This window comes from Camellia sinensis, chromosome 4 (genome assembly GCF_055761805.1).
Source record: "Camellia sinensis isolate YWXY chromosome 4, ASM5576180v1, whole genome shotgun sequence".
In the NCBI taxonomy this organism is placed as follows: Eukaryota; Viridiplantae; Streptophyta; class Magnoliopsida; order Ericales; family Theaceae; genus Camellia; species Camellia sinensis.
In genome coordinates this window covers 177,531,003-177,550,705 of record NC_138964.1, presented here as the reverse complement: position 1 = coordinate 177,550,705, position 19,703 = coordinate 177,531,003, and the positions used below count along the sequence as shown (strand labels likewise).

General features: G+C 36.4%; 1 protein-coding gene across 7 annotated transcripts; it reads right to left on the bottom strand.

The window, feature by feature from the left end:
• Nucleotides 1-726: 726 nt before the first annotated feature.
• Nucleotides 727-18,331, bottom strand: LOC114291143 (kinesin-like protein KIN-14E). 7 transcript variants are annotated; one of them, XR_014327955.1, is made up of 25 exons: nt 18,196-18,331; nt 17,345-17,607; nt 17,091-17,163; nt 16,784-16,915; nt 16,461-16,699; nt 16,014-16,341; nt 14,057-14,156; nt 13,792-13,973; nt 13,555-13,670; nt 10,171-10,273; nt 9,908-10,060; nt 9,628-9,774; nt 9,301-9,501; nt 8,730-8,894; nt 8,545-8,649; nt 7,866-8,006; nt 7,583-7,777; nt 7,309-7,435; nt 6,933-7,132; nt 6,615-6,797; nt 6,219-6,314; nt 5,884-6,081; nt 5,121-5,701; nt 2,997-3,190; nt 727-892 (listed from the first exon to the last, which is right to left on the bottom strand). XR_014327955.1 is itself a non-coding variant. In XM_028235193.2 (25 exons), the coding sequence occupies exons 2-24, from the start codon at nt 17,494-17,496 to the stop codon at nt 2,998-3,000; spliced, it is 3,801 nt and encodes a 1,266-aa protein (XP_028090994.2). In that variant the 5' UTR covers nt 17,497-17,607; nt 18,196-18,331; the 3' UTR covers nt 727-892; nt 2,997. The 7 variants fall into 7 exon arrangements, 6 of the variants coding, with proteins under 6 accessions (XP_028090994.2, XP_082723128.1, XP_082723127.1 ...); XM_028235193.2 differs by having other exon boundaries at nt 5,430-5,701; XM_082867002.1 differs by lacking the exon at nt 727-892 and adding an exon at nt 2,268-2,384 and having other exon boundaries at nt 5,430-5,701.
• Between the last annotated feature and the right edge of the window lie 1,372 nt (nt 18,332-19,703).

The window sequence follows — 19,703 nt, the reverse complement described above, 5'->3', positions numbered from 1 at the left end:
CGAAAAATATTACGAGAAAATTGTAAATCGGTGGTTCTTCACAAAATATTTACAAATTCATGGAAAAATTTATAATTTTAATTATTAAAGTTGATTAAATTTACCACCAATTTGATTTGATTTTATTTTTTTTAAACTCACTTGCAATGTCCCCAAAAAATTAACTCTCAAAAGTTGAGAAGGCTATGATCATGAAGAATACTTATTTGTTTTATAGATGCTTAGCTGTTTATCCATCCCTACAAACCTGCAATCTTTATGCCCAGATCCACCGCAAATTCAAGCTTTAGTTTTGAAATGAGTACAAATTTCAAACACTATATGTTGATAATTGCTCAAAAAAATAAAAATAAATAAAAAGAAAAAAGAAAAAATTACTAGTAAATTCAAGTTGAGAGGTGCGTTAGACATTAGATTTAAAGATTAATCTTGTTTGGTGAGAATGACACATGTTGAAATGTCATCATCGTTTGAAAAATTGGCTGAAAAATCGCCGCAACCGACAGTGAGGTGGACATTTGATATTGAATAGATATGACGTGTATAGATAGGGCTGAGCAAGAAATTCATAAAATCCGTAATTCGATCCGGTCCAGTCCAATCCGATAGGTTTGGATTGGTTTTTTAAATCCATGGTTTGGTTCCGAATTAGAAATTTCAAAATTTGTAGGCCACGGATCGGTTCCGGATTGAATCCCACGGTTTTGGATTGGAACCGATCCAGACTGTCTAGAAATAATCTATATTTATAGCATGTACAATGTATGTTTTTTCTTTGATTTCTGGTATAGTGTTATTCATTGTGTTGCGGAAGTAAGACAAAAGGTAGAAGACTTAGTTTGCATGTTACCAATTCAGGTGCATCCATAAAGATTGAAAGATAGGCGCATTCCTGAAATAATCCGAGAAAAATAAATATAAATATATTGCAATAAGTTAACCATATACTATTTATATAGGTATTTTATATTGACAAAAACATTCATCACACGAAAACCATTCATTGATGAGCTATCTAGCTTATTCGGTAGCAAACTGATTTATCAGTAATATTAGCTAATTTGGTAGAAAACAAATACATCACCAAAGAACTATGCATGATCTTATCAATTCTTAACGTCAGAATGGTGATTCAGTTATTACTTAATAGTAACACACAAATAGATCCACACAAAGGATATTGTTTGCTTTAAATGTTCTATATTTTTTTTTATTATTTAATTATGTGAATCCGTAGTCCTCCGTAGTCCTAAACCGATCCAATTCGTGTTTAAACAGATTGGTTCGGATTGGTTATACAATTTAAACGGATTGGATTGATTTTAATTTTTCAAGAATCGTAGATAACGGATTGATCCTAGTTTTCTCCCAATCCGAACCATACCCACCTCTATGTATAGATAGTGGAGCATTTGAATAGATAGTTGGACATTTAAACAAATAATTATACAAATAGGTAACACATGTATAAATAATGAAACATTTGAATAGATAGTTGGATATTTGAACAAATAATTACATAAATAAATGGCATGAGTACAGATAGCGTGACATTTAAATAAATAGACAAATAAATAAACTTTGAACAAATAAGTATTCCTTTAAACAAATAATATCCTTCGGGCACAAAAAGATTTAAGCTTGGGCTTATTATTGGCCCAGAATTTTAGAAATGGATCTCTAACCCAAGTGCCCAATAAAATGGAGAAATGGCTTAAGACAAAAATAAAAATAAAAATAAAAAATTTAACTAAAAGTTTAAGTGGACTTAACTGTCCAATCCAAAAAACTGAGGGTTCCGTTTGGCAAGAGCTTTTTTTTGACTATTTTAGTCACAAAAAATAAAATAGGTTATTTTAGTCACAACAAACAAAATATCACATCCAACCCATAATCATTGCACTCTTCTCTCACAAAAAAAATCAAAAAAATCAAAAAATCAAAAAACCTTTCCTAAATCAAGCTTTTTAATCCAGGCTAAAATAGCCAAAAAAATCAAAAAACTAAAAAGCCAACCCGCTTCCCAAACGGAGGCTGTGATTGTCCAATACAATGGAGCGAAATCAAATTCTTAATGATATTAATAACACCTACTACAATAATAATGCCACGAATTGCTCTCTCTACTTGTCGTCGTTTATGTCCGAGATAAAACTTTCTAATAAGAAAAATAAAGTACAAACATTGAAGAAAATTGGAAAAAGAACATAATAACATCAAAGCATAAGGCAAAAACATAGATAAAGAAAACACAAGTCAAAAGGATAGGTATATAGCCAAGTTGATTGAGCAATCAACGACCAGATCATCTCGACAAAACTTCCAACTACCATAACGCTAAGGGTCAAACAATAAGCTCGAGCAACACCATAAATGAACTTGAGCTGCAAAAATGTTAAACTTCAACTAGATCTCAATCAAATGACTAAATAGTACCGGTTGGTCTCTCAATCTTAATGTAAAGATTTTTGTTGCCCACAAAAGTAAAAATGACAAAATTCAAATGAAAGAGATAACTACTTTACACCTTAATTTGACCCCAATTTTAAAAAGAACATGGCATTTCTGTAGACATAAGAAAAACATTTGTGGATGATGTAACAATAACTAAACAAACAAGAATTAAAGCTCACCGGGAAATAGAATTGATTGACCTCTATGATTGCCAAAAGAAATTACATCTGTGCATTTCGAAGTTCATATAGAACAACCAAAAAAATGTAATATATATATATATATGCACACACATAAAAATCAATTCATTCATGAACATGGATGCACTAATAAAAGGTAAGATACAAAATAAATTAAATATATACAACACTAATGTTAGACATTCTCTAACCCTCATATAGCCCTCAAAGTAATTTAACCAGTAGTTGATATGATACATTATATGCAATGTGGTGAATGTCGCCACAGCCATCCACCCAGATTAGAAACCAGCAAGACTTCTCAACTTCAACAAATCTTTACCAAAAAGAAAAAATACATACTTTACATGGAATGGTGACCATCTGCTTTATCTCTGGTTGACAGTTCCTCTCGGATCTCTTCTAAATCTTCAACATCCCCCTTCTTTCCTGCCTGCTCCTTCCAATATGCAACCAACTTCTTCAAACGAGCCGCTTCCTTTGATGAAACATTTTTGCTTGGATCATTTACAATTGACCGGACTCTTGATGCATAACTGAATTGCATTAGAACTAACACGATCAAGACAATTCCACAAAATAGCCTCTCTTTCAAAAATCAATGGTAGATGAGATGAGAGCACATAACTGAATGAAGTGCCAAGATAAATTCCAAATGCCACTAGTTAAATTGATACTAACAGAGAATGATATGGTTAAAACTAGGTATATTGAAGCTAGAGGGTCTAGATGCATTGGCAAGTTTATAAAGATCCATCAAAACCACATGAAGAGAATAATTAACTATATTAAGAGACTGATCTTGTGATTTTATGACTTGCAGAATTGTGACTCCGAATGGATTACACACCAGGTTATCATTCACAATGGGATGCAGGTCCCACACCCATGTGAGTGTGGGGCCCACACTCCATTGTGAGTGGTTTTGGTAATTTAGTGTGTAGCATGCTAGTAACAAATTAACGAGTAGTAATGTTTTGATAGCCGGACCGATGAGCGAACTGGAAAAGTGACCGGGCGGACGGTAGGAATGACGAAGGACCGAGGTGGGGCCGGGGATTGCCCTCTCCGTCCCCGATACCCAACAGTATGAAATTCTCCGTCCCCGTCCCCGTCCCCGGCGGGGAACCCATCACCCCCCCTGCCCCCAGCCCCAAACGGGGATCGGGTTTTTCCAACCCCGAAAAATCCCCGACGGAGAGACATACACACACAGAGACACACACACACACATCTGCAGATTTGAGTAGTCGTCATCATCTCACACACACGCACACACATCTGCATATCTGAGTCGTCGTAGTCATCATCATCACACACACACAAAAACAAAGGGAGAGAGAAGAAAGGTCTCGATCGGTGATGGAGTTAAAGAGGCGGAGAGATTAGGACAGAGAGAAGAGAAGTCTCGATCAGTGACAGAGAGAAGAGAGGTCTCGATCAGTGAAGATGGAGACTCTGGTTGCGCCGTCAGTATGAAGCGGCAGAGTGCGGCCATGGCGGCGGAGAGACGAGAAGCAGAGAGAGGAGGAGGAAGGGTACTGAGATGTGTGTGTGTGTGTGTGCGTGAGAGAGAGAGAGATCTGAGACGAGGTGAGAGAGAGGAGGTGGGTTTTGTGATTCTTAGATCTGAGTAAGATAAGAGAGAGAGAGATATATAGTGGGTAGGTGAGTGAGACAGAGAGGAGATAGAAGCGGGCCTGAAACGGGATGGGGACAGGGCGGAAAAACTTATCACCGTCCCAGGCCCGAAACTTATTGAGGATTATTTTTTTGATACCATCTCCGGCCCGTCGGGGGTATTTTTTGGGAAAAAATCGTACTAAGTCGGGGGATCGGGTCCCCGTCGGGGGCCCGGTTCAAATTGCCATCCCTAGCGGACGGGTCACTAGTTCAACCGCGGGTGAACCAGAATTGAACCATAATGTTATAATTATGTCATAAATATATAAAAATCTATAAATATAAAAAATATAGATACTAAAATTACAAAAATAATAAATAATAAACAATTATAAAATATATATATATATTTCTTAAAATTTATTTTACTTTTTTTATACATTGATTTTTAGTAAAAATAATTAAGATAATATTGAATATATAGTATATATACTTGTTACATTGTCAACAATTGTGTTGATGGCATAGTGGTTTGAGTGCTTGCTTTTTATGCATTTGGTTCTATGTTCAAGCCCTTTCCACAACATATTTTTGGAAGAAACTTCAATTCTTTAAATCCAGCCGGTTCTTATATCGACCCGTGACCGGTTCGCCAGTTATTCCAGTTGAGCCGGCAGTTCTCCGGTTTTCAAATTCTAAGCCGGTTTTGAACATAGTCCGGGTTTGGAGGGTCATCCTGACCAAAACTAGGTCCGGTCACCAGTGATCAGCCGGTCTGGTCCGGGCTTTCAAACATTGAGTACAATGACCATAATCACAGATGACAAAGATATAATAACTTACGTCAATGAATTGTAAGTCTCGTCCAAGTTTGACTCTGCTGGAGATATGTTCACAAACATCAATGTTTTAGCATTACCACCAAGTGAATCACTCATTAACATTGTCAACTTGTGATTCGCCGGTTATTCCAGTTGAACCGGCAGTTCTCCGATTTTCAAATTCTAAGCCGGTTTTGAACATAGTCCGGGTTTGGAGGGTCATCCAGACCAAAACTAGGTCCGGTCACCAGTGATCAGCCGGTCTGGTCCGGGTTTTCAAACATTGAGTACAATGACTATAATCACAGATGACAAAGATATAATAACTTACGTCAGTGAATTGTAAGTCTCGTCCAAGTTTGACTCTGCTGGAGATATGTTCACAAACATCAATGTTTTAGCATTACCACCAAGTGAATCACTCATTAACATTGTCAACTTGTGATTCCTATAAGGTATGTGTTGATTGCCAGTCGATAAAGCACTGATAACATCCCCAAGTGCAGAAAGTGACTTATTGATACTTTGAGCTTCCTTGAGTTGACTACCGGAAGAACCTGATTTTTTCACTCTCTCAGAACCAGCAAGGTCCACAAAACTAAGCTGCACAATAAGAATGGTCAAACAAACAAGCACAACGATTATTTCAACCCACGTCATAACATACTTTTTAAACTCATGAAAGAAGAGAAAATATTGAATATATGTCCATGCACCTGTTCTCCAATTAAACTAGCACATATCTCAATTCAATGATTATAAGATAGTGTGAACAATAATGATACCTTTCCTCTAGCAATGGATTGAGTTTGAAGGTTGGTACTCTCAACAACAATGGAAAGTATTAGATGGGATCTTGAACTCTGTTCATTCATCGACGTCTCAGTTGTATGACGACGTTCAGATCCTCTCTGAATGATGAGGTTCAATTCTTCAACTGTTGTAATGGATTCAACCGTCACATTTTCTATAAATACCATGCCCTACACGTTCCAATATAGCTAATGAAGGGAAGAGTTTATAAAAGTGGAACACATTCCAAATTTAAATAAGGCAAGCAAACGAGATTAAACAAAATATCTAACAAGACAATCACCAATTGACAAATTAGTATAGTAACCTTTGAATCCTTTTTGATATCTAGTTTTAATCTCCTTGCAAACTTCGGTAGCAAAAGATCGACCAATGTATCTTGATATAATTCTACCATATATACCTGCATATGTTCATAATTGATGCGTAAAGCATTACAAAGTGCAGTTCAGTTGGAAACCTAAATAAATAAACCTTCATGCATCATCTGCCTTTAACTGGAATACCATACAAAGCAAATTTGCTTTTACTGGTAATCTAACAAATAGAACACCATGTTTGTCTACATACCATTCAGATTACATACAGAATGGCTAGCAGAAGATGCATCGATATTTTAAAATGTCATATTGAGTTCATTGAACCAGCATGTTTGACAATTTTGAACTACTGAGGTAGATTTCTATAGATTCACAGCTGTTACCTTCAGGCAAAATGAGAATTTGTTACAATCGCGATTCAGAATTTTAAAAAGTTCAAATGTAGCACGTGGTGTAAGCCCTGGATTATCCTCAGAGCCATAAATTGTAAATGTCTTTCCAGAACCAGTTTGGCCATATGCAAATATGCACACATTATATCCATCTACGGCAGATTGCACCAAATACTGCATCAATTAATTCCAAAAAAAAAATTACAAATTGATTATATGAAGAAAAATATGAGCTGAGCATATGAAAGCGCTAAATAGCAGGTATAAATACTCGGCATCAACGCATCAATAAAAATTAATTGAACTTGCCCTTGTATCCTCAAATACATCTTCTTGTGCGGCAATGCCATCAAAAACATGATCGTATAGATGCTGCTTTATATCATCTTTCCATTGATGTTCAACAGTGAACTCATCTAAACTTGTAAGCACATTTCTTTCTTTTCCAACAATCTCTTTTTCACTGAGAGGCCTTAATCGACAGAAGACTCTAATCTTGCCTTTCATATCTGAGATGCACAGAAAAAAGTTTAATGATGTATTGGTGCATTGAATAAGAATATGAATCTTATAGGCAAATAAAATATAAAATAGAAGTTCCATGATATGGGGGAGAGGGGTGGGAAACTAAAATCTAACAATAGAATTTCAATGATACAAGCAGGAAAACATGGGGGAATATTACCTTCTATTGTATTAAAATATCGTTTCCTCAAAACTTGTTCTTCCTTGTAAAGTGCTTCTAACTCAGCCAATTGGGCACCTTGCATCTTTAAGAGCGCCGCAGCTTGCTCATTCTTTCTATCAATGTCCTGAAAGCAAGAACCATTTTGTTAGAGCTGTCATAAAATTAAATATTTACCCATAGGCCAATACCAATACAGTAATGATGCCTATATCATATTTTCCCATACATTAGCAAAATATTGAATAATTTAGCATAAGATTAACATCATCACCTCTTTCATTTCTCTTAGTTCCTCAAGTTCCTTCAAATTATTTTGAAAAGTGAAAAACTCTTTATCTTTGATCGCAAGACGCGACTCTGTCACAGTCAAACCTTGCGTAACCTCTTCCAGCTTCCTTTCAAGTTCAGAAACTTGAAGCTTCATGGCCTCGCGTTCTTGTTCAAAGTTTTTCTCAAGAATTTCCATCTGTATTTAAGGGCCACAAGAGATCAATGAAATGACCAAACAAAAACTAACATAGGTTTCTTTCAGAAAACATCTGTGTCTTATTTACCTCCTCAGCTTTCTTCTTTTCAAGCCTTAAAAATCTCTCTTCCAACAATAATTTTTCATTTACCATTCTTTTTGTAGTTTCTTCTGATGCATGCAACTCTGCACTGCAAACTCTTAATTCATCTTGGATCTTTTGTAACACCTATATGTAAAATTCATCAATATTCTAAATTACTTAAAACAATCATAAATCAAGCAATAATTAATAATTATAACCATGAGACAACTTCTGAACACAATTTAACCAAGACAATTGCCATTAAAATTGTTTAAAAAATGCATTTATTGACCTAAAATTAACAAACCGGACATTTGAAACAGAAAGGAATTTGGAAGAAGTTGCAAAGAAAACAAGTGGGGCCTTGTGGTGTGCAAGTCTCAAGCAAATTACAACTCATGACAGAGCTCAAGGAATGTCAGAGTGCTAGTGAATGGGTTGATTTTGAGATAGAAATTATTATAGCAGTGTAATAGGGATGAAAACATATATTCTTAGGTTTACTGCAGGTACTGTTTTGTAGAACTTTTGCTTTTTGACAAGCACGGGTAAGCGTTTGCCCCTTTTGTATTTACATAATGTTGATCCTTTTCAATAAACTCTCAATCCATTATCTAAAAAGAAGAAAATTTACAGACATTTGAGTTGACAATAAAAATATATACATTTTTTAAACAAGTACCTGGTTATTTGCTTCAATTATCTCCTTTTTGGCATTACTCTCGAATCCTGGATTACTAAGCTTCACCAATCTTGCTTCCATGCTCCGTTTCTCCAACAATGCAGCCTAATAAGTACCAAAACCACCATTTGGTTAAGGAAATGAGAGAGTATCAGAAAACTAATTTCACAAACATAACCAGTCACCTGAAGTGCCAAATCTTTTTGATCACACAAAGATCTGAGTTTGTCACGGTCACAAGTAACTTCCTCTACGTTTTGCTTCTCAGATCTCAAAAAATCTTTAAAGCGCTCCAGTTCTTCTTGCAGTCCTGCTTCTTGTTTTTGTTTTTCATGTAGTTCTTCCAATAACTGCACAAGCATACCAAGATTATTTAAGTCCAATGCAAGTTTTGTGAGAGAGATTCAAACAGTAAATAACTCCTTTTCGTAGCATATGATGCGCCAACTATAAGTATTAAAAATCTGATTACCGCACCTAGAATAATGTCCATCCAACAAAACGACCAACTGTAGATCTGATGGATCAGTAAAAACGAATAATCCTAAATCTAATGCTCTAAACAAAACCAAATTTATTGATCACATAATTACAAGAAAGTACTGTTTTTAAAATTGGAGGGAGAATTTATTCACTCCACAGTTATTTGAACATCACATTATTAATTATATTGTTGACATTTTGATTTTAGTTAGCATATTAAAAATAAACAAATAAAATAAAATAAGAGGCAAACTTCAAAATTAAATTACTCACTTGATTAGCATTATTTTGTGATTCTTCAAGGGCTTTGGACAAATGCTGGATGCATTCCTCATGAACATCCACACTGGGTGGCCTAAAGTTATTAGACAAATCTCCATTTATTGACCCACTAGCAACGTACCTTGCTTTAGAGTAGCGGCGTAACATGACATCATTTATATGTGTTTGAAGAGCAACACAGATTTCCTCTCCCTGCATAAATGGATAAATTATATTACATAACGTAACAAGTAATTAAAAAAAATTATATCAGAAAAAAACCAGAGCTGTAAATGTGAAGTACTGGCATTATCAAAAGTGATGAGAACTGTTGAAAACCTGCTTAGTTTCAAATTGAAAGATGTGCAAGACACCAGCAACTCTCATTTTAAAAAATACAGCAGTATTACTGCTACCGAATTGCATGATATCTCGTAACTCAGCAGAATGTAGATATTCTTTTGGAACTGGACGGAAGAAATGAACCTGTAGAAAAATTATTATCATACTTGGGTCCAGAACACACATTAATTGGGCATTGTTTTTTTATACTTGGGTCCAAAAGTCAACAATCTACAATGATTGTATCTGTACCAGTAAAAAATAGCTTAAGACTCACCCCATGTTTATTAATGCCCAAAATAATCCTCCCAGGGAGAAGTCCAATGGGATCATCAATCTTGCGAACACTGAAGAAAACAGAATTCCCGTAAGGAAGCGTTCTCAAGATCCGCAGAAATTGCTGTCTTGCATCATCCTTCGTTAGATTTTCCTTCACAAGTAACATAAGTATTTTTAGAAATACAAAATTCTTTTAAAAGACTTCTGTTTGTTTCTCTCTCCTTTTAAAAGACTTGGTTGCCCACAAATACTAGTTCTTACCATTGAACGAAACCGAAAAAGAATATCCAATTCCCATTCCCGCTTTGCTCGAGTTATTGCAATTTGTCTTGGTAGAAAATGCTCAAGAAGTGATGTCCAGTCGCTGAAAAATTTTAATACTTAAGAGAAACTGTTAGAATTTACCATCACCTACCACCAATTTACCATCACCTACTCCTCACCTACTCCTCACCTACTCCTCACCTACTACACTCACCCTCTCCTATATAATGAGCCACTCACCATTTGTAAAAAACATAACATCACATCAATCAATAATATACATCAGTTTTTTTACATGGTATCAGAGCAGGTTTAGAACCTAGCATTTTTCGCTTCACCGGCGGGCGGTAACCTCACCTTAGCCGTCCGCCGGACCTCAATCTATTACGCTTATTTTCTACACACACCTTCCCATCATTGCCCAAATCCTCTCTCTCATAGCACAGCACAGCACATAGCAAAGGGTTACCAAAAAAAAAAAAAAAAAAAAAAAAAAAAAAAGAGAAAAAGAAGCTTCACCGACAACAATGGCTACCTCTTCCAAGCTCTTGACACTATGCTTCATCACCACTCTGATCTTCTTCTCATCATACGGCGTCGTTGCAAGTGTGGATCACGAGCACCAGTTGGTGGTCGGGTGGGGGGTTCTACCCACCACTAGCTCCGGATACAGGGGGACCATCGCCGAGTGCCTCGCCGACGACGCGGAGTTCGGGCTCAACTCTGAGGTCAGCAGGCGCATCCTAGCCTCAACACGCTACATCAGCTACAGTGCGCTTCAGAGGCACATTGTACCCTGCTCCAGACGTGGCACCTCCTCTTACCATTGCCGATCTGGTGCTCAAGGATGTCAACGCTGCTGTGGCTGTTCCATCGCCATGGGAAGTCCATGGCTGTACCTGTTCCAAACAGATTCATCTCATCCCTCTCTCTCTCCTTTGATGGCAAAGATCATAGAGAAGCAAGTATTGACGGTGGCCAAAGTGGTCGAAGAACAGATCGATGACGCGATCCACACCCTAGATCGCCTCGCTCTCGACGATATCAATGTCCTCAGAGAGTGCTGCCCCCAACAGATAAAGAAAATGACGGAGAAGCGGAGCCGTTGGATCGCCCTCAGCCATGGCGAGAACTCCGAGATCCCCGCCGAAAAGAACATTGTCTCCGTAGTCAAAGCCAGCGACCACGTCGTCTGTATTTTCTATCGTTAGCATTGGTTGTCTTTTCTTTTCTCTCTCTCCCTTTACACCCTCTCTTTTCCTTTCTTTTTCTTTTTCTTTTACTTTTTCCTCCACTAGCCGACATGCCCCTGCATAAAGAACCCCCCTTTTCTTTTTTTATTCTTCCAACAACACCACGTTCCCACGCACATAGTTTATTTTTTCTTTTATTTTTTTATCTTTTCTTTTTATTCATCCATTTTATACCACCACACACTACCAGCGCACATATTTTCCATTACTATATTATTATTATTATTATTATTATTATTATTATTATTATTATTATTAAAAAAAAAACAAAAACAAAAACAGAAAACCAACACCACACTCATTTTATTCATGTCGGAGCTCACCCCGATCACCATTTTACACCACAAAAAAAAAAAAAAACAAACAAACAAACAAACAAACAAACAAACAAAAAAGGAACCAAACCCACACACATCGGAACAGTGGGATTTTTCTTCTCTACTCTGCCGCCGGTCTCTTCTTCTTGCCTCCGTCCTGGACGGCCCTTGCCGGTGTTGCCTCCGTGTTTCCTTGTCCACCGAGCACGTTCACTCCCCCATACTCCTCTACTGCAGCATATGGCGGACCTCCGAATCGGAACATCACGGTGGCCTTCCGCTTCAGCTCCTTGTTTTCTGCCTTTAGCACACTTATCTCTGCTCGCGCATCCTTATACATGCGTTGGAGCAGAGCCAACTGGGAGTTTAACTGTTGCACTTCATTTGTCCTGCTCTGCAGCCGGTGCGACAAGTTTGTGACCGCCGTCATGGTTTCCACACATGACTTCAGAGTATACTGATTGGCCTCAATATCAGTTTGCACCGCCATTTTTTGCTCCACCGACCGCATCGGAAAATTCAAAGGAGCAAACCCAGAAGTGTTTAGTTGGGGTTCACTGGCCACCGCACCAGTTATTTCTCTTGTGGACTCGTTCAGTTCTGGAAAGAGCGTAAGCAGACCACGGGAAGAGGAGGCCATGTTCTGGGTAGCTGGACGGGAAGAAGAGGCCATGTTATGGTTGCTGAGTGTTTCAGAGATGGGTTGGTTACAGAGTGTTGACAGAGTGTTACCAGTGTATCTCTCTCAGCCCACGAAGAGTTTTTCAGAGGTTTCAGACTGGTTTGATTTCCACATGTTCTCTCAGCCTCCGCCTTCATTTATATAGCACATGACGAAGAGGCCGACACGCGCACTGTCGATCACGTGCATCGCCGCGTGTCTGGCGCGCCTTTTGATGGCACGTTTTTTTATGGATTGGGCACGCCTTTTGATGGCACGCCTTTTTATGGATTGGGCACGCCTTTTGATGGCACGCCTTTTTGAAAGATTGGGCACACCTTTTGAGGGTGCGACTCTTCAAGGGTCCGACAAGACTCTGTAAACTGTCCCGACATTGATTCCGGTTAGCTCCTTTATGGGTCCGACAAGACTCTGGAAACTGTCCCGACATTGATTCCGGTTAGCTCCTTTATGGGTCCGACAAGACTCTGTAAACTGTCCCGACATTGATTCCGGTTAGTTTCTACAAGGGTCCAGCAAGACTCCGTAAACTGTCACAACAACTGTCACAACAGTGTCTGTTACAACGGTCCGACATGACCCCGTAAACTGTCTTCTACATCGGTCTGACACAACCATCCAGTGTCCTCTACAACGGTCTGACACGACCATACAGTGTCTCCTATCCTCTTTTCTTTTATGTATTCGTCTATTTTCTTGTTTTGTTACTCTCTCCAAACTCAAGTTGGTTAGTTTCTATCCTCCTTGAGTTTGCGGGGGGCTGTTAGAATTTACCATCACCTACCACCAATTTACCATCACCTACCACCACCTACTCCTCACCTACTCCTCACCTACTACACTCACCCTCTCCTATATAATGAGCCACTCACCATTTGTAAAAAACATAACAACACATCAATCAATAATATACATCAGTTTTTTTACAGAAACTTTTACGAGTAAATTTTTAATGCCAATCAGAAACAAGCTTAACTCAACTCAGTATTATGACTACAACAAAAAGCATCAAAGACAGGAAAATGAGAGGGAAAACACTACAAGAAAGTAATGATACAAAAACGAACTTTACAGCTGAATGCAACAAGAACCTTACTGCAATAAATAATAAGTAAAAAAAAATACTGACATGCATGATTCAGGGCTGTCAACCGATCCAATTTCAACCAAAATTTGCAGTGCAGACAGCTGTGCAGCATCATCCCTTCCAGCAGGATAATTGCCTAGTATATAATCATGTTGCAACTGTCACAATACAACCAAAAATCATTAGATTTAGATTTCAGAAATAATTTAAACTTCAAAAAGAACTGATGAATATCTACTAGCAGTTAACTAAAAACTAAATTGAAGCAAGATTACATACTTGAACATAAGATAACTGAACAAACATTGGATCTCCTATAGCATCATCAGACTCGCGAAACAACTTTTTTTTAAAAGTCAATTTGCAGTGTAAGATTTCTCCTTTACTTCGGTCCTTTGCTGCCTTGAATTCAGCTAGAAGATCCCCAATGTATTTGTTATCATCCAACCCAATATACTCCTCTGTATGACATCAAAGTGCATGTAATTAAAATGACCATTCCAAAAAATAAATTCAAATTATGAACAAAGGAAAATGTAAATACCATTTCCAGGATCAGGAGATTTAGAACCGGCAACAACCCTCCGGCACCCAAACAGACTGAAGCTAGAATACTCTGTCAATTTAATAATCCCTGCAAGCTCCTGAAGTGGATATTCTGTTAAACAATACTAAATTACTAATAAATCACAAAAAGAAATTAATGAAGAACCAAATAATACAGAAGCTAACAAGAGAAGAGAATTTATCCACCATTTGCATCCACTGCAACTTCCAAAAGTAAATCCACAATGGTACATTGCCAAGCACATGTGGTTTAGACATTTCAAATGATTTTACAAATTTAGAAAATAAGGGTAATCAGCATATACAGAGTAGAATGGACTAGCACACAACAAACCTAGCAACCAAGGAGGCCTCAAAATTACAAAAGCATGTACTAATAAAATATATATATATATATATAAAGCACGTGATAAAAGTAATTAAAAAAAACGTAAAGAGAATTCTTGAAAGGAAATAACTAAGTGGCCATCATAAAATCAAGTTTTGAATGAGTAGCAGGAAAAATCTGTAATAACTAGCTTCCCAGTGTATGCATGCATATACTGACCAAATGCATATGCATCAGAGAGGGAGGTTGCAGCAAAAGAGCAAGCATATGAATATTCACCAGTCATTTTAGCAAAAAATCCCATCTGACGTGTCAGAGACAGAATGCCGTGTCCATTACGAACCCAAATTTCGAGGTGCCTCAAGTGTCAAACAACACCGACTACAACGGCCCTTCGGTGACCAAGCACACTGATTACTCGGAGTTCAAGGACAGTCAGATGCTTGGGGGACAATTGTGAGAGTTGAATAAAAATAAACCTAAAACGGCAAATAGAATACATCCAAGCCCATCTTTGATGGGCCAAACGAGGTTAAAGCCCACTGGACTCAAAATTATTGCCGAATATATACAAAAAACAGAATGGAGAGAGTGCCGAGTTAAGGGTACCTGGGCCGCATGTTTGAGCTGAGTACATCAAACAAGTCGGCACGACCCCATTAGGCAGATCCAGGCTGTCCCTTTCTAAAGAATATAGTAGGGAAATGGGCCATGACAAAGTGATGATGAGGGCCTAAGCTATAGGAAAAAAGATGAAGGACAATTGACTCTATAAAAGGAGAAGGATGTTAAAGAGAGAGGTATGTTCTAAAAAACTTGCACCCTAAGAAACCAAAAACTCATCTTTCGATAGAAACTAACTTGCACGTCGGAATGCTAATTCCGGCACTACCGACTGGAGTTTTTCTTTTGTTTCAGGTGATAGTTGGAAAGATCTTTCAAGGGCTTGTTTGGATTGAAGGAGTATTCCAAAATCACTTTCCCACGCTGACAAAGTTGGTTTGTAAGAACTTTGCAAGCCAAGAATCCCAAAGCTATTTCAGACCTAATGTAGTATTTTCTCCTTGCCTGTGAATTTCAACCTGAACTATAATGCACTCATAATATCTAGCTATCATGAATTGAGCTACACAAAAACAAAACATCCCTACATCCAAGTTTATTTCCTGTACAATAATCCTGAAAAGAAAATTGAAGTATGACTTTCTTCCAAACAAAACCATTAGACAAATCTGGCTTGGAATCCATTTTTCCAATGGAAAAATAAGAAAATGCCTTTCCTTGAAATGAACAGACAACAAAATAGCTAAAAACCTCTCAATTTTCCAAAGGCCATGGGAAGAAATTTTCAGACAATAACAATAATTCTTCTAGCAATTTGGACCAATTGCGATGTATATTTTTTATTTTATTCTTCAATCCGGTGAATGTTGCATATCAAGCTTGTGAAACATTGAGGATTCTGAAATCACTCATGAATGGTTGTCCAGTCATCATGTTAATTTCCACACAACTCCGATGAATGAAATATTTTTTTAAATTAATTCTAGAATGTTCATGTGGATGGAGCTTAAGGAAAGAAAAGAAAAGGAAAGTTTGACAGTACCTCAACGGCATCAGCTACAGTTGTCGCCATGCCATATGTAATTTCTTCAAAAGTTTCATCCAAGAAAAACACTATAGTCGTCAGTTTTTTACCAGTCAAAAGAGCTTCAATCTCCTCATGGCCAGGTATGGTAAGCCTAGGTCCAGCCTTAACAGAATGCTTCAATGCATTTAATGTGTTCAATGCAAGGGCTTGAATATCTGGATCAGTATTCACACTGTGTGCCAGATTATGAACATATTCTGATAAATACCCACCAATATCCTTGCTAGGAGGCATGCAGGATGCACATAAATACATTAACTCCCATGCTCTAATTAAATATTGCCTGTATTTCAAAAGCAACAAGTAAAACTTACGAAAATAGCTGAACAATAAAGAATGCATCAAGGAAAGGACTAGAGCAGTTCTAGCACTGGCAATTTATAAAACAGTATAAATGCATACCTATCAGGATTATTCCTTGTCTGCTTTGAAATTTGTGCAAAAAGTTCGTCTCGAAGCTCAGAACGCTTCAAAGTATCCTTATATAGTTTCCCAATAAGCTCAATGCGTTCCTCTAACCTTGTTGGAGTCACTCGATCAGACAAATCAACACCCATGTACTTCAAAACAATCTGGAACAGCTTTACTGCCCGATTAACTAGATCACCGTTTATCTTTAGGATTGAAGTTGGGATAGGATCCTGTCAAAAGTTGAAACATAAATCGCCAATTGATAAAATCAACAACAAAACAAATCGTCATCATCAAGCTTAATATGTTATTACCTTTTGGAAACACATCATATCCTCAAATGTGAATTTCTCCCGCACTTCGGTGCCCGCGGATCTTTTAGAAAAAAAACCACGTTTTCCAGCTGATTGAATTTGTTTTTGCATTGCCCTAAGAAACCCCTCCACCTAGAGAAAACAATGGAAAATGATATGGTGAAATTTTGACTGATCATTCACCAAAAGCAAGAAAACAAAAGTTGGACAAGCCCTCAAGTAATTCTGAAATCAACTAACCAAATTGAACAGAGAAGAAATTTTCTCTATGAATATTACAATTAAGAGCATAAGCATATCTTGTTACCTGGAATTTATCAATCAACGGTATAGCACGAGCAAGTTCTGGCGGAACAGCCATTGACAGGGTCGATGGTGTACTGCAAGATACATTAAATAGAAATTATCTTTAATCTTAGGGTCTACAAATCGCTATACAAGCTGCAAAACCTTGTGAAAGTATAGAATCTAACAAGCTAGCTTCAGTAACAACAAGTGCCGGTGATTAAGTTCAAGAGCTGACAATCTCAACATAATACAAGAGGAATGAAAGAAACTTACTGTGGAGCAAAATTGGAACCATCGCTGTCATATTGGTCCCCATTCGAGACACTAGCAGGGTTGAGTGAAGGAGATTCATATCCATTCGAGGTGAATGAAGACCTGCTTGTTCTAAAACTTTGTGCCATACCTAGCCGCATATCAGATGTCATTGCATCAAAATATCCCGAACATCTAAAATTGCTCTACCTTACTGTCTCAACTGAATTGTTTTTCTCCTTAAACCCCCTTAACCTCTTCAACCATGTCATGAAGCCTCGAAACTGATTTAAAAAGATAAGGACAAAGTTTAATGTAATATTAACTTGCAAAGATAGGCTACGTACTATCTATACTAATATATAAAGCAAAGGCTTGAGTTGTCTATCTATCTATACTAATATCTCTATCTATCTACACTAATAATTTCAAAAAATTGCAAAAAATTATTAGATAACATTACAAATTACACACATGTAGTGTGTGCCCACCTCAAGTATGTATATATAGATGGATTTAGACCAAACATACCCAACAATAATAATAGAAATAAGAAGAAAATAAAACCAAGATCTTGAAAACAGAAAAAATAAAAGGAGGAAACCCAAGTGGAGAAACACAACAAATAAACAAAATAGTTTGAAAAGAGTTGTCATATTTCAATCTAAACACAGCAAGCAGATCGACCCATCATCTTGAAAGATTGGGGGGAAATTTATCTACAACTCAGAAGAGCACCAAAATGTATGCTTTTGTTCGGTGCATATATAATATACACACACAAATACACATATGGAAATGAAATAGAAATGCAGAGTAACATCGAAATGGACCAAATGTTCTGTACGGAAACAAAAATTGCACCAAACTACCTCAGCCGACCATTCGCTGGAAGCAAGTTTGAGATATCCGCCGGCCGTCGATCATGCAATAGAGAGAGAGAGAGAACCACTGGAGTGAGGGAGGGAGAAACAATATTGAAGGTGTGAGAGAGTATATTTTAAAATTCAACAATGTGATAGGGCCACAATTTTGGTGGTCATGGCTTAAAATTGTCAAAATAATAACGTTTTGACATGTTTTACATTTAAAACGATGTCATTTTGACAGTTTTAAATTATTATGATCACAAAAATTGTAATCCTTAAACATTTTCCTTTAAAATTTTTTATATTTGGAAAAGAAAACCACAAAAAAAAAAATTAATACCAGAAATCAACTTACAGTGACAGGTAGTCACGCGAGTATGATCAGTGAATAATGTAAAATATTAATTATTTATGTTAAATAATTAAAAAATATAAAAATAATAAATAATAATTGATGAAAAAATATCAGGTAATATTTTGACGGTTACAAAACTGATCTTTTAAGTTGTACGGTATATGAATTTGTTTAAATAATATACGGTATATGGTTGAATTTGTCAACAATATACGGTATATGGTTGAATTTGTTTAAATAATAAATAAAAAAATTTGTTTAAATAATCATGTAGGTATTGGAAAATGAATTTGTTTAAATAATAAATAAAAAAATTTGTCAACAATATACGGTATATGGTTGAGGATTTTATATTCAAAAAAATGATCTTTTAAGTTGTATCATTTTACAATAAAATAAAAATCTTAAGATTATCAAGTTAATTTAATTTTTTTCATAAATAATAAATATAAAAAAATTATAAAATAAACAGTCTAAATTATCAAAATATAACCAATAGTGGATCCCAAAAGCCCTTCAAATTCTCAAATTCATATTTAAACTCTTAACATAAGAGAAGTTCAACCATTTGTAAATTTACTTCTTTTTTTAATAAATTTACTTGCAAAATTGCATTTAAACGAAATAATGAGAAAATAATTGCATTTTCATGTTTTCAGTGAACAATGAGAAAATAGTGCAAATCCAACCTCTGTGACAAAATTTCACCAGAAAAGATTTTATAATATAATTAATTTGTGACTATCTCACCTATTTGTAGTTTGCCCAATTCACTTCCTACCCTTTCAAGTGTCTCCATTCCATACGTATGGCAGGCATTAAAGGAATTTTTATGGTATATGCAACCATATTATATATTTTTATAGTGTTATGTTATATGTTTTGATAATAAATATTAAATAATTTTTTTGATTGAGTTATAATAATTTATAATTCAAAAATAAAGTTATGCATTTTTATTACTATGTTACATATAGTTTTTTTTTTTATCTAAACATTATCACAAAAAAGAAATTAAAAGAATTTATTGGGTTAAAATCGGATAATTTTATTTTCTCACACTACTTTTCTCTAGTGCACACACTTAATGAACACTTTACCAGTACATACATCAAAAAAAAAAAAATCTCAGTACACATCTTTATTTCAATAATTC

Excerpts from the sequence above, each read along its gene's own strand:
- LOC114291143 (XM_028235193.2), bottom strand. The coding sequence starts at position 17,496 with ATGACATCTGATATGCGGCTAGGTATGGCACAAAGTTTTAGAACAAGC. Across the intron at positions 9,775-9,907 it reads TGGGCATTAATAAACATGGG|GTTCATTTCTTCCGTCCAGT; the intron begins GTGAGTCTTAAG and ends ATTTTTCTACAG. Across the intron at positions 9,502-9,627 it reads TTCAATTTGAAACTAAGCAG|GGAGAGGAAATCTGTGTTGC; the intron begins GTTTTCAACAGT and ends CCATTTATGCAG.